The sequence below is a fragment of the Echiichthys vipera genome (genome assembly GCF_963691815.1).
Source record: "Echiichthys vipera genome assembly, chromosome: 16".
NCBI lineage: Eukaryota > Metazoa > Chordata > Actinopteri > Perciformes > Trachinidae > Echiichthys > Echiichthys vipera.
In genome coordinates, this window is record NC_139841.1 from 24950455 (window position 1) to 24966775 (window position 16321).

Genomic DNA, 16321 nt, shown 5'->3' on the forward strand with positions numbered 1-16321 from the left:
GACACTTCTCCTTCCAGACTTCAGCGAATATTCTTAGAAATGCCCCCCGTCTGTGTGAAGTGTTTAAATATAAATAAACATTGTCTCATTATTTCTTGCTGCAATCATTCGGGGTTCATTGTTTGCCTTTGTTTGCTAAGTCTTTTAAACAGGGAATTGAACCCAGCCCCACTCACTGTGCTGTTTAGGACTGTGGAAGCAGGTGGCAGGGTGCTCAGGTATCAGGCTGCATCTACCTTTCAGCGTCATAAGCTAAATTGCTACTTCTGCAATCCTGGAGATAGGAAAAAGTTCCTCCTTGAAATGTTGCTTAGGAAGCAAGGGAGTGTATCACACCTGGAGAAAATTAGGCACATTTTGTCAACTAAGCAAAGTAGAGAAGAAAAAAAACAAGAGAGAAAATCTTTTATGGCACCCTTCATTCATCTAATATATTAAAGTTCACTTCCTATCAGGCGTTATGAGCCACTGACATATAAGGTCCTTAATAGGGATGCTCGATATTGGCTTTTCTGCCGATATCCGATATTCTGATATTGTCAAACCCTTAATTTCCGATACCAATATCACCCGATACCGATATATGCTGTCACTGTTAGTAGGTGACACTTGGAAATACTTCCAAACCACGGACATCTCATGCACCGGGCGAGCAAGCTTGTTAGCCACAGTTAGCAACCTACGAGTGTAGCGTGTTGTTGCTGTTGTTATACGTCATCAAGCACGCGCCTGTAAACGTCCCATGTTGCATTCATGCAGACTCGGAAATGCTGAAGCCTACAGAAAAAACATCGGTTGTAAAAACCTGATACCGATAATTCACGATATTACATTTTTAACTCAATCCCTAGTCCTTAACTATACTGTCCTATTGTGCTTTACGATACAAAAGATAACACAAAAACAAGTATGGATCATAGAATTATAAACAGGTTCATGGTAGGGACCAGTCTAGGTGGGTTACATATCTATGTATGTATGTGTTTACCAACATCTGAAATCACCAACCACGTTGAGGCATCCACGGTGCACAAGCAGAGTGCAAGTAACTTAAAAACCAATAAAATCAAACACGGTGGTGTAGTGGTTAGCTTGCTGTGTGGAGTTTGCATGTTCTCCCTGTGTCTGCGTGGGTTTTCTCCGGGTTCTCCGGTTTCCTCCCACAGTCCAAAGACTTGCACGTGTTCAGTTCATTGATGACTCTAAAATTGCCCGTAGGTGTGAATGGTTGTCTGTCTCTGTGCGTCTCTATGTGCCCTGCGATAGACTGGCGTCCTGTCCGGGGTGTACCCCGCCTCATGCTCAGGTTCGTCTGTGTTTCCTGTGTGAGGTGTATTTTCAAAATAAACAGGAAGATTTTGCTGCACATGAAAGGCTGTGTGCTGTACCTGAGTCCTGGCTCGGTACACTTAAGTCTGTCAACCATATGAAACATCTCCCCCCTCCGATAAATCAACCCACGCCTTTCTTTACCAGGAGGTGGCAGTGGGCGAGCGCAGCAGGGGCGGACGGCTGCTGGAAGAGCCTAAGATGATGCTGTTCCGGGGCAACACTTTCAGCCTCCAGGTGTCCATCCAGGACGTCCCGCAGTTACTCTGGAGCATCAAGCCTTTCACCACCTGCCAGGTAGGGTGTTCATAACAGAGTTCGTATCATTTAGGGTAAAGGAATAAAAGTTTACTTCATGTGCATCTTGATTCTAATGCAAACTGAGCTCGGGGAGAGAAGCTGTGCACCTTCATCTTCGCAGCTTCATCTGTTCCTACATTAGAACTCTCACCTCTAGCCGTTTCCCTTTTTTTTACTTGGTCACATCAAAGCTAAAGGACGGCAGCAAGGGCACAGCGGGAGATCACTGAGGCCAGCTATCTCACCCACACACACACACACACACACACACACGGCCCAATATCAAATTAATTATGACCGCCAGGCTGCCACACACACACACATATCCTACTTATCTTCCTAGGGGTCTACATGCTGCATGTTCTGCTCTGCCCCGTGATGTTTATCCCACCAGTGACATCCTATTAGCAGAATTAGCTCACCATAGTGTGCCCAGAATACCAACAAGGTTTTCTCGGGAGGGAAGAGCCGCTCTATGAGGGTCCTACAGAGAAGATGACTGTGGGCTTTCATTCAGACAGCACTCATGTGTAAAGGAGTCTTTCACAAGTAGCCATCCTCCTGTCTGATGGATGTGAAGAGAGGATGATTCATCTGTAAAGCAGTGTTTTTGACCTGCTCTCACTGCGCCACTGTCTGGGTCACTCAGTAGTTAGTAATGGAAGTTGAAATTGGCCCTTTTAGATTCCATTTACTCCAAAGCTCTGTTACTTTTGGCTTCTCTGCGGCCAATTTTTAGGGGAGATGCAGTTCAAACTGGGTAGATTGAAGCATCCCTGTCCTAATGCTGTAGTAACTTCACAGTTCCTGAGCTAACAGATGCAACGAGGCAAATTTATCAGGAAGAAAATGTAAACAAGCCAACGATGAGGTAAATATGGCTGAGAAAGTCTGGAATATAAAATATCACTTTTGATCATTGATATGTCTAAAACCCACAAGACCTGTTGTCTGCTGACATTATCCCAAATGTTTCCAACAATGCTAAAACCAGAGAAGTCTGTAATGTTATTCAAGGTAACACTCGTTACATTTGGTCACCTATTAATCTCGTTATACCCCCTCTGGGTATGTGTCAGTGTTACCAGAAGCTGTCATACAATGACCAGTTTTAAGCCACATGTTTTACGCTCTACTTTTTAGATCTTGGTTGCTTTTTAACTATGTTCTTTAGTGGATGAAGGATTTTATTCATCACGTCTGGAACTTTATCAGAGAAACAAGCCGAGCAGACGTTAGCATCCCAACCGGGAGAAGCTAAGTGAAATGACCGCAATGGAAATGAAGGCAACGACTCCCATGATCCCACGCTACCCAAGAACGTCACCAAACGCCGTCTTTTGTCTTTGTTTTAATTGAGAGACCAAATGACGCACCGTGCGTTAGATCCTGCAGGGCTGTACGTTAACTAATAGACTCTTCAGAGGATGATTTTATGCCATTGCGACTATTTATGCTAACGATGCGGGCTTAGGTCTGGTTATTAGGTCTCTGTTATGATGCATAAATATTAAAGTAACTTGATTATTTCTTCAGGCCACAGTAGGTAACATAATGTATAATTTATTACATTTTTGCACTAATGGCTCTGGCTCCAGCTCCTCCAGATGTTAATAGGACACATTTTGATCCCCGGGGCTCTAAACGCCTGTTGGTGTTCTGTCTGACGGCTAAACTGCTTGATTAGGAAGCATCATTGATTGGCTAAAGAGGCCACTCATTGGGTCTTAATTAATCATGTAAACAGTAAAGGGGGTGACAAAGCAGGACTCAAATAACCAACGTCTTTGATTTAACGAGTCTGCCGTCTCCTCCGCGTAAGCCCCGTCCTCCTCCTTGACCACTGTCCGTCTGTCCTCGCTCCGCAGGAGTTCTCCTTTTCTCAGGTGTGGGCCAGTAACCAGCGTCCCCTGCAGTGTGCCTTCTCTTTGGAGCGATACAGCCACTCCTCGTCGCAGCTCTCCTGCAAGATCGGCATCCGACAGGTCAAAGGCGAGGAGCAGATACTCCAGGTCTATACGTCTGTGGTGGAGGTGGGTGGCACTCGTGGAAAGAGACACACTGTGTCCTCGGTGCGTGGGCGGTCAAGCGGCTCGTTAATAGCTTCTTTTATTGCACTGAATAACTCTTGATTTGATTTAAGGGCTTGCTTAATGAGCCTCTCAGGGAGCTTTTCATGTATAGATTGCAAATTGTCTTGATAAGTCTTTGTCCTTGTCTTCATATTGAGAATTTAAGCAGCGGCATCAAAACCCACCCTGACGTCTTTCTTATTTTCTTTTTTTTGTCTTGCTGCTAGAATGAAAAGGGAGTGGTTCCCTTTTTCACTCAGTCAGACTGTACCATCACCTCTCAGACAGGGTCGAGGGCCTTTAAAATCCCCCTGTCCATCCGTCAGCGGATCAGCGCTACCTTTGACACCGCCAACGCCAAAGGGAAGGACTGGCAGCTCTTGGCTCAAAAACTCCACATAGACAGGTATCAGAGGTGTCAGAGTTTAAGCTCTCTGAATCCTGAATTTCATTATTATTCTTCGCTGTATGAACCTGTGATTTACCTCCCGCTGAGTCATGCACCGTACGTGCTGCACAAGCTCAGGTGAATATGAATCAGCCGGTGTGTTTTATTCAGCTGTTATTACAGAATAATGAATCGAACGCGGCAATGTCGCATGTTCTGGTCTCTCTATGTAAACGTTGTTCCCACTTTGAATACTATTTTCAATCTGGAATTTAGGCACCGTGTCAGCCCTAATCTCCCATCACCAACCAGCCTTCAGTAACACGCCACACTGCTGATTTCATTATAGATCTAGGAGCACATGCACACAGGGGGAGGAGGGGGTTTAAGGGCTTTAGCACAGTCAGAATAGCTGGAGAGAAGATGCAGTGTTTTTCAGAAAATAAGAAGGAAGGTCTGAGACCGCTGACAGGCCAGCCTCTGGCAAGAAAACATGTTCATTTTAGCACTCTTCATTAGCAGCAGCTCTGCATGTGCTCCCTCCTTCAACTCCTGTTAAACTTTCCAGAGGTTGTGCCAGGTCGGTATTTGCGTAGGCTTTAGTTGTTCGGAACGGGGAGATCTCCATTTGTGCTTCAGAAGAGAAGTCAATAATCAAGAGCTTACAGCCATGACGGCTCTCAGATCTGTGCAGTCAGCTTCATCAAGCACTTGAGAAACAAAGTACTTAAAGCAGAGTATCCTCCCTCCCTCTCTCTCTCTCTCTCTCTCTCTCTCTCTCTCTCCCTCTCTCTCTCGCCAGTTGGAGAGACATGAGACGGAAAAGTTAAAAACTGTGACAGGAACTATGTGATTAAGGAATTTCACTTAAACCGAGGGAGAAAACAAACATCTGTGACAGAGCAACGGGAAAAGGATTTCAGAGTCAACACAGTCAAACACGCCAAGAAGCATGTAATGGGGACGTCTCTACCTAGTTAGGCTGGTTTTGGTCATTATTTCCCTGAATGTGCGGGGACATCATTAGACTAAGGAGGTAACGTGGGATCGAAAGGAAAAGAGGGTAGAGGGAAAATGAATGAAATCCCATTGTGATGAAACAGTGCACTCTGTTGGATAGTCATTATAATAACAGCAGAGGAGGGAAATCAGTGGAAGTGAAATGTTTTTAGAGTCACCAGTTCACTTGATCTTCGCTGACTATTAATGAATCTGACTTCTGTGGAGAAAGCCATGAAGTCAAACATTTTATTAAAATAAATACATATATATCTGACTATTAACACAAGTAGGCTGGAAATTTAGGGATTACTACATTTAAATAAGGTTAAAAAAATGAACATATAAATATATATATATATAATAAAGACAGCAACCCACACACTAGTGCACACTAGTGGCTATGTGAATGCAGCCTAATACAAAAGAGCTGATAATAACAACCAAAAGTGCATAAATATTAAAATAACAGATGAAAATAAAATAAACCAAAATGCAGTGAGGCAAATAAATATTCAAAATAAGCTGAAATAAAGTAAGTTTAATAATGATATTAAAATTAAATCTCTGTCCTGAGCACTAAGAACACTCTATCTATCTATCTATCTATCTATCTATCTCTCTCGCTCACTCTCTCTCACTCTCTTTATCTCTCGCTCTCTCTCACTCACTCTCTCTTTATCTCTATCTATCTCTCGCTCGCTCTCTCTCACTCTATCTCTCACTCTCTTTATCTCTCTCTCGCTCTCTCTCACTCACTCTCTCTCTTTATCTCTATCTATCTCTCTCTCCCGCTCTCTCTCTCTTGCTCTCTCTCACTCACTCTCTCCCTTTATCTCTCTCTCTCTCGCTCTCTCTCACTCACTCTCTCTCTTTATCTCTCTCTCTCGCTCTCTCTCACTCACTCTCTCTCTTTATCTCTATCTATCTCTCTCTCGCTCTCTCTCTCACTCACTCTCTCTCTTTATCTCTCTCTCCCTCTCTCTCTTTATCTCTATCTCTCTCTCCCTCTCTCTCTCTTTATCTCTATCTGTCTCTCTCTCTCTCGCTCTCTTTATCTCTCTTTATCTCTCACTCTCTCTCGCTCTCTCTCACTCACTCTCTCTCTTTATTTCTATCTGTCTCTCTCTCTCGCTCTCTTTATCTCTCACTCTCTCTCTCGCTCTCTCTCACTCACTCTCTTTCTTTATCTCTGCCTTCTCACGATAAGATAAAATAGTGATGAAATTGACCTCAGTTCAAGTTCTTCCTTTCGACGGAAAGTTGATTAGTTTGATGTTAGAAGATAGATTCATCTTCTTTATAGATCCATCTTAACTCTTTAATCACTATATTAGCATTGGGAAATCACTTTTGCTTATTAGGATCCTGAACCGGACTCGATGTGCTCTGGATTTGGACCCGACTCTAACTCAACTGGACCTGGTCTTGGACCTGACATGGACATGATTAAGTTGGTCCTGATAAAAAAGGCTGCATTAAAAACTGGAGGAGATGCGTTTGGAAGAATGTCTGATGAGTTGTATTATGGGAAATGTAGGATCCGGTATTTTTTGGACACTAGGGACTAAAAGTCATTCTGTTATGAGTCGCCCACTGTATAGAAGTACAATATTAAATCACTGGAGTGCCCCTTTAACATGTCTTCTTATCATAATTAGTGCAAGGCAACCACTTCATTGCTGAACCACTTTTAACTGGCACTCTCATTTGTACTGAGCGATTACTCCTTGCCATGTGATCCACTCTAATACAATATTTTCCTTGCCTGTAGGAACCTGTGCTACTTTGCATGTCAGGAGAGCCCATCATCGGTGATTCTGAGTCTGTGGGAAGCCCAGCACCAGGACTCGGGGGACCTGGACTCTCTGGCCAGTGCCCTCGAAGAAATCGGAAAAGTCCAGTCCCCCAGGACCGCCACTCTTGGCTGCAGCCGAGAAGAACGGGACTCAGAATTCACTAAACTTGGGTAGGGGCGGGTCTACAGCAGATCAAATTAACGATGAACCTTTACTGCATGAACACTGATGATCAGGTGTACTAGCTAACTTATGGTGAGGAAGAGGAAGAGGAGGAGGAAGAGGAGACGCAAAAAGGACAGCAGGGAAACTCAATTTTGGACTGTTACTAAAGGAACACCTCTGCTAAACCAAATAGCACTGACAGACCCCCTGAGCGACGGAAGAAAAATGAGAGGCGGAGTATTTGTGTTCTTGAGAGGCACCGACAAAACATTCTAGAAAGGTATAAGCATCTCACGCCCATCTTTGATTGAGAAATGTCAACTCCTGACAGGTTTGATAACCTGTGTTCAAGGTTTATGGATATACAGTATGTGTGAAGAGGACTCTCCGCGTAGGATGGAGTGTGTTTGAGACAGGCCGCCAGTCAGGCTGCTGTTATGACCTTCCCTGAATTGGATGTGCTGGCGCTTGCCCTCAAACGGTACACTGGGCTGTCAGAAATGTTTAGTGTAACGTCATTTTGTTGTCATTCATTTTTCCAGATCTCCTAATGCTTATTTTTCTTTTCTACAGCGTGTTTTTAATGTGCGTCCTGGAGTCAGAGGAATATTAGAGATGAATTATGTCAGAACTTTGGCGTTTTAAAAGCATTTGATGATGCCTACGTGCTAAAAAATTAAGGCTATACATGAGATGACTTTATAAACTGCTAAATTGGTATCTGTCACATGGGTAACAATCATTTTAAGAACATTTTCAACCCCACTTGCGGAACTCATTGCCAAAACAAAAGCTGCAGAAGATCATTTATCCTAATGTACAATGCAATGCAGCCAGAGGTGCATCGCATCCTCTAATGTCTAATAATCAACATCTGGCTCTTTTGTAGGAAATGTCTCTCTGTGTGATAAGTGACTTCACATCAGACAGACAGTGGGAACATCACATACATTGCAAATTGCAAATTGTTGGCGCTTGTAAAGTGGCGTGTGCTTTCGAGACCCTCCGGGACTTCACTTTTCTTCATTTTTCAATTTCAGTTATGACTTTTGACGTGGCTTGATTTGAGCTGCCTTTTTCTTGGGGGGGTTGGTGGGGGGGTGTCATACCTGGGTATCATTATGTGGAGACACTTAGCTGACTCTCACTCCCGCTTCTCTGTCTTCTCTTTCCAGGCAGAGTTGCTCAACCTGCCCCTAATCATGATAAAGTGACTTTGTGTTGAACTCTGTGTTGACTCTCTGTGTGGACTCTCTCTTTTCATCTGCCTAATGAATTCAATTCTTAAGAGGCCTGACAGCCCAGCGTCCTCTACGGTAGAGAAATCATCCACGGTAAATGCCTACAGTTGTCTGAGAAGGTTGATGCTACTTGTGTTTGTTGTTTACACTAAAAAATGAAGATACAGCCAGCAATTATCTTAAACGATCTTAATCATAAAGATTGGCAACTTTGCTAATCCACAGCACTGTGTAAGCCCTGGAGAAAAGCCTGGCTGCACGGGTTAACATTCTTGGATAGGGGGAAAAAATGGTGTGGCTTGTTTGTATTTCTTTAAACCTTAGCGCTGCCCAAGATGATGTGATCTCGGGCAGCGCTAGGCCCTCAATGCTGTGATGGTGCCCTTGAAAAATAGTGGAAGGGGAGCATAATGTTGACTGAAATGATGCTTTAATTATGCTTTCACCCAACAGTTGCTGAGTCAGATTAGACCAAAGGTAACCAAATCCATCTGCCAGCACCTCTGAAGCTCACTAATTAACGTGTTATCTGGTTTCTTTAATCGGTACCAAAACAGGTGCAATTTTCAGTTTTTACGTGCAGGACTGTGTTCTTGGCAGGGTGCAGTGACTTCTGTTCCCCGTTGCCAGTCTTTATGTCAAGCTAAGCCAAGCAGACAGACTTGAGGATGGTATCAATCTTCTCTTCTGACCACTGGGCTGTCAGAAATGTTTAGTGTAACGTCATTTTGTTGTCATTCATTTTTCCAGATCTCCTAACGCTTATTTTTCTTTTCTACAGCGTGTTTCTAATGTGCGTCCTGGAGTCAGAGGAATATTAGAGATGAATCCATCTCTGATAGTCAGATTAGACCAAAGGTAACCAAATCCATCTGCCAGCACCTCTGAAGCTCACTAATTAACGTGTTATCTGGTTTCTTTAATCCGTACCAAAACTGGTGCAAAAAAATTTGCAGTTTTTACGTGCAGGACTGTGTTCTTGGCAGGGTGCAGTGACTTCTGTTCCCCGTTGCCAGTCTCTATGTCAAGCTAAGCCAACCAGACAGACTTGAGGATGGTATCAATCTTCTCTTCTGACCTTTGTCACAAAAGTGAATAAGCGAATTTCCCAAAATGTCAAACAATTCCATCCTCCCAGTTTCATATTCGAGCTGCCAAACAAGAATGCAGGACCCAGCGTGGCGCCGCTGGCTCTCAGTGGAAAAGCAAATTCCTATTGATTTGTGTATTCATGGAAATCTTCTGAGATAACTAACCACAGAGATATGTGTATGTCATTCAACAGTCTACAGTCGTGAAAATCCGCCTTCACTGAACCGTGACTGCCAAATTAGAAAGCTGGAAATAATGCAAACCTGTAGTCTATCAGCAAGACATCTGTATGGATCAAAGAACACCGAATGTACAGACAAACCTCCATGAGAAAGGACTGATCCCCTCCCCTCCTCTATCAGCTGTAAAGGTCACAGTGTGAAAAAGGCCAACGCTCGGAATACATTTACATTTGGAAGAGACTCACATGGAGGCTACCTAGACCACATGTACCGCAGGATCCAAACCTCAACTAAGCATGTAAAACACAGGCAACACAGTGAAGCCGCTTCTCCATACACTGCTATCAATAGTTTTATTATCTGTTTTGTCCGTCACGAGGTCCCAAAGCTCACGCTGACACACTAAAACCCAAAGAAAGTTAGTTTGTCATCGTAGAAGACGAAGAAAACCAGCCCATTTTCACACCTGAGGAGCCGGGGACTCCTGCGCAAACCCGTCATTTTGAAATAGCCACCATCAATAGTGACTGTATCTTCTTGATTCACTTGACTCAGATTAAAATGACAAAACTACGCCATACAATACGCCTAGAGTTGACAAAGTGCAGACGTTCTGTTTGGTTTTGCCGATGAAAGGGAAAGGATCCAGGGAATGTCACGTTGGAGATGATGTAATTTCCCGCCAGGGTGGGAGGTCGTGTCTAGATGGTAACGCACTTTCGCGAGACGGTTGAGGTCGGGCACGGATCTCGTGAGAGTTTTTGCGAAGGGTTACCATCCAGACACAACCGCGGGGTCGCTGTGGCGATCAGCTGAGAGTCCTTCAGGGTTGCTCACCGCAGTGGCAAACCAACAGCGAAAAGTAGTTGTACCAAAGCAGTGAGTCAAGTCGAGCAGAGTCATACGATAGAGTGTCACCGCGGTATTAGTGCAACGTATTCTTATCAATAGGTTCGTATGATATCTTTAGAAAAGTTATGCGCTTCAAGTCGTACGATATCTTACCGAATATGCAGGATCATATGATATCTGACCTTTATTTAATGCTGTGAAACGGCCACAGAGGGGTCAGTTGAGGTGGTTTAGGATCATCTAGTAAGGATGAAGCCTGGGCGCCTCCCTAGGGAGGTGTTCCAGGCACGTCCAGCTGGGAGGAGGCCTCTGGGAAGACCCAGGACCAGGTGGAGAGATTAGATCTCCACACTGGCCTGGGAACGCCTCGGGATCCCCCAGTTAGAGCTGGTTAATGTGGCCCGGGAAAGGGAAGTATGGGGGTCCCCTGCTAAAGCTGCTGCCCCCGCGACCCGACCCCGGTTAAATGGTTGAAGATAAGATGAGATGAGATGACCTTTTTTCAGATTATTCTTATACTTGTTTCATACTTTTGGGATCTATAGCTCCTTAACACGTGGAAATGGATGTTCCCTAACTTCTAGCAGGCTGACAACTGTGGATGGATGTCTCCCACAGTGCTACCTGGAAGAGCAATCTTACCTATTGCAAGTCTGGTACATGTAACCTCCTGCCAAGCTGTATTGTTGGCTAATGGTGCCAAATGTTGCTTTTCTTGGAAAAAAAAAAAAGATTATTACTGTGGCTGCTCTCAGAAGAGGAAAGAATCATCCCAGTTGTCCTGAGCTATTACCCACAACATATCCCACTGATGTATCATCCCTGTAAGAGCTGACTCCTTCAGAATCACGAGTTGACCTTTTCTGCTGAAGCACAGAAAATGTCCCTGCATCCTCCACAAGTCCCCGTGTGATAAATCATTTATGGTAAACTCAGATTTGATCCAAACTTTTTTTTTTCTTCACTGTAATTGCAGATGTATCTGAGCTTGGGATGGGGTCAGTCAGATCTCCTTGGCTCAAAAGGAATACAACACTCACTTCTAGCTGTGCGGAGACAGTTTAGGGCGACAACAACGGAAAAAACAGCAGAAAGGAAAGGACAAAGGGGAGATAAAGATGTGTATCTGTAGGCAGCAGTTGAACAGGTGCTTAGCTACTGTTGCTCTTATATACAGTATTTAAGGAGAATATCAAAACAACTCCAACAACTGAGAAAAAAGGAAATTATTCCAGCAGATAAAAAGCTTAAAAAATAGGGTTACCAGGCGTCCCTTGTGTGGACTGTCCCCTGGGAATGTCACCATGTTGTGTTAAAAACAAACCGCAGAGTGAATAAAAGAATAGGCTATGTCACGCGGCAAGAGAGACTGGGCAGCGGAGTCGAGCGGCTGACGTCTCAATCGCGTGGTGCTCGTTATTTTTTACAACAGTTACCGTGGTCAAAATACATAAAACTGGGAATTGTTCCACTCTTTTATTTCACGGATAATAACGTTGGATGGTTTAATGAGATATCGACCGCCAAACTGGAAATATCCCCTGGTTTTCATTTCACAAATCTGGTCACCTTGTTGAAATAGGAAATTTGTCTTGACAACCGCACTGTTACCGAGCTGATGGTCTGCTGAGCAACCCAGTGGCATTTATACAACTGGGCAGAGAGACTTGATGGAAATGGCGTCCTGTAGAAAAGGGGACGCAGCCAAGGCGTCATGGCACCGCATCACGCCAGGAGACCTCAATGAGCGGCACCCATTTTTTACACACCACAGTTAAAAGGTTTTTCTTTAGTCATCTTCTCCGCACGTCCAAGTACGATCAGTACATTTCTAGTTGGGAGAAGGAACCACACCTTTCTATGCAGATCTATAACAAACGGTGACAACGTTCTGATTTACGCCACTCTGTAAAGATTTTTATGCACCCCGCTGTGGGCGGAGATTACTTCGGACTTTGTTTCTGGAGATCTTTTTGGCGGAAGGCCTTGAAACTTCACTGAAATGTACTTTTTTTTGGCTCGAGGCTTGGACAACAAGTTGTAACGCTGCCAAATCTTCCTCCAAAAAACTTTTTTTTGTTGTTCTCTATGTGTCCTCTCGAAACCTCACACGCTTACCTTGAATTTCTGAGTGATCATGTATTAATCCAGCACCACTTTAAACCAAGAATCTACTTTGCTGTGTATAGCCCCCCCCCCCCCCCCCCTTCTCTCACACGTATACCGTATATACACACACGTGCAAAATGCAAAAGACTACGGATCAGCTTTATAGTAATGTGTCGTGCACCACAAACATCCGTTTTCTAACTAACTGTGCCTCTCCGTGTGGGTTGGGTGTCATCAGAGAGTCTGACCAGAATGTCTCTTTATTATACAGTGCACCACATCAAAGAAAACTAGTATGTTATATGCAAGCGGTGTTGTTCATTGCCGTGCACAGTGCTCACCTTGTGTGCACCGCAGAGGTGTTTCCTAAGAACGCTGAAGCATTTAAACCTGTTATCTCCGATGCCAGGAACTTACAGCGGCGTCGAGCTGACTGAAAAAAAGATTTGACCATCTGTCACCTGAGGACGCTCGGTGTGTCCGTCAGTGTCCTCTGCGTAAACTCGATGACTCAGAGAGCGCGTGCGTGCGAGTGTGTGTGTGCGTGAAAGGAGAGTTGTGTGTAACTTTTAAAGAAAAAAGAGCTGTATTGCGTGTCCTTGGAAAAACCAGCCTACAGTAGTGCTACTATTTCAGCTTCTTCAGACGTGTGATGTAATGTGTTCTTCTCACAGCCTCCTATCTTAAGACCTGCGTTGCTTGGGAGAAAATAGAAAACAATGCTACCTTGAGTAAAAAAGTATATCAAGTTCATCAAACGTGGTGCAAGTTTAATTCAACACTTTGTTTCTTTATTTTGCTGTTTTCTATTTCCCTGTTTTTTTTTAATTCCAGGATGAAATCTACTGCCTTTTTAAATCTTATTCTCATGTCACGCTATTTATCGACCCAAACTGCTGGAAATATCTAGTAATTATGATTTTATCCTTTAACTGGTTATGTATACAGTGCGATGCATTTCTATATGTTTGATTTGAAACATCTTAATACCAAGTATGGGATCGAGGTTTGATTTACGTGCTCTGTGGATGTTTATGTTAAAAAGGTGAAAAGTGTGACAGTCATGCTGCTTACCACCGGTGATGTTCCCTTACAGCCAAGTCGTGTGTTTTTTCTTCTCTTTCTCAAAGATTTGCCATTTTGAAAGTGTATATACTGTATTGTGTTGAAATAAATATGCAGTTGAAAGCATACGATTGGCACTGTTTATCTTTGGTTTCTACATCTTAAAGTTACTACGAGGAACTTTCATTTTGTGTTGATTTTGGCGAGACGAAAGCCAAAGTGTTCCATGACCACCACCACCACCACCACCACCACCGCCACCTCAGGTCGTAAAGATGTGCAGCTGCCAGACCCCCATTAGCAAAGAAAAGAAAGTTCAACAGTCTGCTAGTGATGGAAACTACGGGTCAACGAATGGGAGCTGGATATCATGGCTCCGTTCTGTTCTGAAGAAGAAGAATTACTTTTATTCATCCCGCAAGGGTAATTCAATTTTTCACTCTGTTATTATTCATGCTACACACACACACATGCACAAACAGGACCTATATACATGCAATGGAGAGATGTCAGAGCAAGGGGGCTGCCAATGGATCAGCGCCCCGAGCAGTTGGGGGTTTGGTGCCTTGCTCAACAATACCTCAGCAGTGCCCAGGAGATGAACTGGCACCTCTCCAGCCACTAGGAAGTAAGCAAAAGCACAGGAACTTGGCTTGAGTCTTAAAGACTTGTAGCATTTATTCACAGTCCACGCTCCATTCATGGTCCACACAGGGACTCAAACCGACTATCCTACGGTTCCCAGCTGAGTCCCCTATGAACGACAGGAGCTTATACTGTCGCCCTGATGCGTTCGAAAGAGCCGTCTTTTAAAGGGGTGGGGGTTACTATCTCTCTGTAAATATTGATCTGGCATTGTGCATGAAGCCTGGATAAAAGTGTCAATACAAGCGTGTTTGGTGTGTTGTCAGCTTTGTGCATCCTTGTCACAGAAGGGGGCGGTAGTGCCGCCAAACACTCGTGCCAGCACGAACCTAGAGCAGGAGGTGAAATTTGGGCACAAAGATACGACTCTCAAGTATGATTCGGTTTCCCCGGTTTTCAAAGCGAAGAGCCGTTCAAAAGAACCATTTTGTTTGCCAACGTCACATCACTTCAGTCTGCCCCGCTCCGTCCTGGTTCAGGTTCTCCAGTGTCTCCTCCAAGACAGCCTGGGACTCCAGCAGCGTGGTGTCAGTGTTTGCTACAGGAAGCGGCTGGTGAGCTCCAGCTCCTTCATTATTATTAACACAGTAAAAACAACATTTTATTTGTCAAACAACCAAAAAGATGTGACCTACTGCAACAACATATGACCATGCATTGGTGCCACTGTGACACTTAAACATAAAAGTGTCTAAATGAAGTAATTGAGTATTTGCATTACTGCAGTAATGAAGGTCACTTCCATGATAAATCTACAGTACCGCACACAGGTTGAGCGCTGTGGGCGTACCTGAACACTGAAAAGCATTTCATTAACTTAATGAAATCCTACATTACACTGCTATAACACACTGAATACTGATAATGCAAATGTGTTTTTGCTCTAAACCTTTATGTTTTTACCTCACCATCTGTATCTGGCTAATAAAGTCTAAAATGGTGTTTAATGTAGCAGAGTAATAGCATAAAATCCTATACAGTGGTTTATGTAATGCATCTTAGCATAGTGCTAAGCTTGAGTATAGTGAGAATATTTCTATTTTGCCACCTTTAAATAATAATATCAATCGTTATGAATTATAAACTTGCCAAACAAATTGCCTGAACCAAGCAAATAGTTTTATGTGCTGTTTTTTTAATCTTCATATATGAATCAAAACAATCTGCCAGCATTATAAATAACTGATATTTCTCTGGCATCATTAAACATCTACAATGCAGTCTATAATGAGCGGCAGAAGCTCAGTCCATAGGTGACTTGGCTGGGAACCGGAGGGTCGCTGGTTCAAGTCCCTGCGTGGACCATGAATGGAGCGCAGACTGGTGGCTGGAGAGGTGCCAGTTCATCTCCTGGGCACTGCAGAGGTGCTGTTCAGCAAGGCACCGAACCCCCAACTGCTCGGGGCGCTGGTCACTGGCAGCCCCCTCGCTCTAACATCTCTCCACTAGTTGCATGTATATAGGTCCTGTCTGTGCATGTGTGTGTATTTCGGGCCTGTGTGTGTGTGTGTGTGTAAAATGAAAAAAAAAATAGAGTGAAAATTGAATTTCCCCATTGCGGGACAAATAAAGGAATTCTTCTTCTTCTTCTTCTTCTTCTTCTTCTTCTATAAAGATAGAAGCTTTACATGTAACTCAACTGACAGTAACGATTAAACCCCAACAGCAGATGGCACTGTATGCTTGATTCTTATGAAAGGTTATCTTGTCCAGGCATGTCTTGACATTTGGTGTGTGCGCATGTACACACACACACACACACACACACACACACACACACACACACAACTGTAGGTTGTTTCCATGACATGAGGCAGTCACACAGGCTTGCATGTGTGCCCCTTTACAGTGTGGGTAGGGTCTACAGTCAGGCCTGGCACTCAGCAGCCAGCTACACCCTGTCTGACAACGCCAAATGCAGCTCAGCGCTCACCCACGAGGCTACAGGAGCTGCAAGACTCTCATTCCATTTCCCATTCGTCACTTTGTCTGCAAATTCGGCTTGATTGTAGGGTATTTATGATTAACCCTTCCCCACAGTGGAGCATTTAGTTAATTTTTATCTATGTTACCTGCTCTAGTT

At 44.0% G+C, this 16321-nt stretch overlaps 1 protein-coding gene across 1 annotated transcript in view; it reads left to right on the plus strand.

The window, feature by feature from the left end:
• The window catches only part of LOC310958480 (netrin receptor UNC5D-like), a gene marked incomplete at both ends in the record, with an annotated part of 192546 nt that extends 185485 nt beyond the window's left edge, over positions 1-7061 (plus strand). Inside the window, 4 exons of the mRNA XM_083929444.1 lie at positions 1477-1626; positions 3498-3662; positions 3929-4107; positions 6863-7061. Of these exons, the coding sequence (XP_083785570.1) occupies positions 1477-1626; positions 3498-3662; positions 3929-4107; positions 6863-7061 (693 nt within the window). The remainder of the gene's footprint in view (positions 1-1476; positions 1627-3497; positions 3663-3928; positions 4108-6862) is intronic.
• Positions 7062-16321: the final 9260 nt, after the last annotated feature.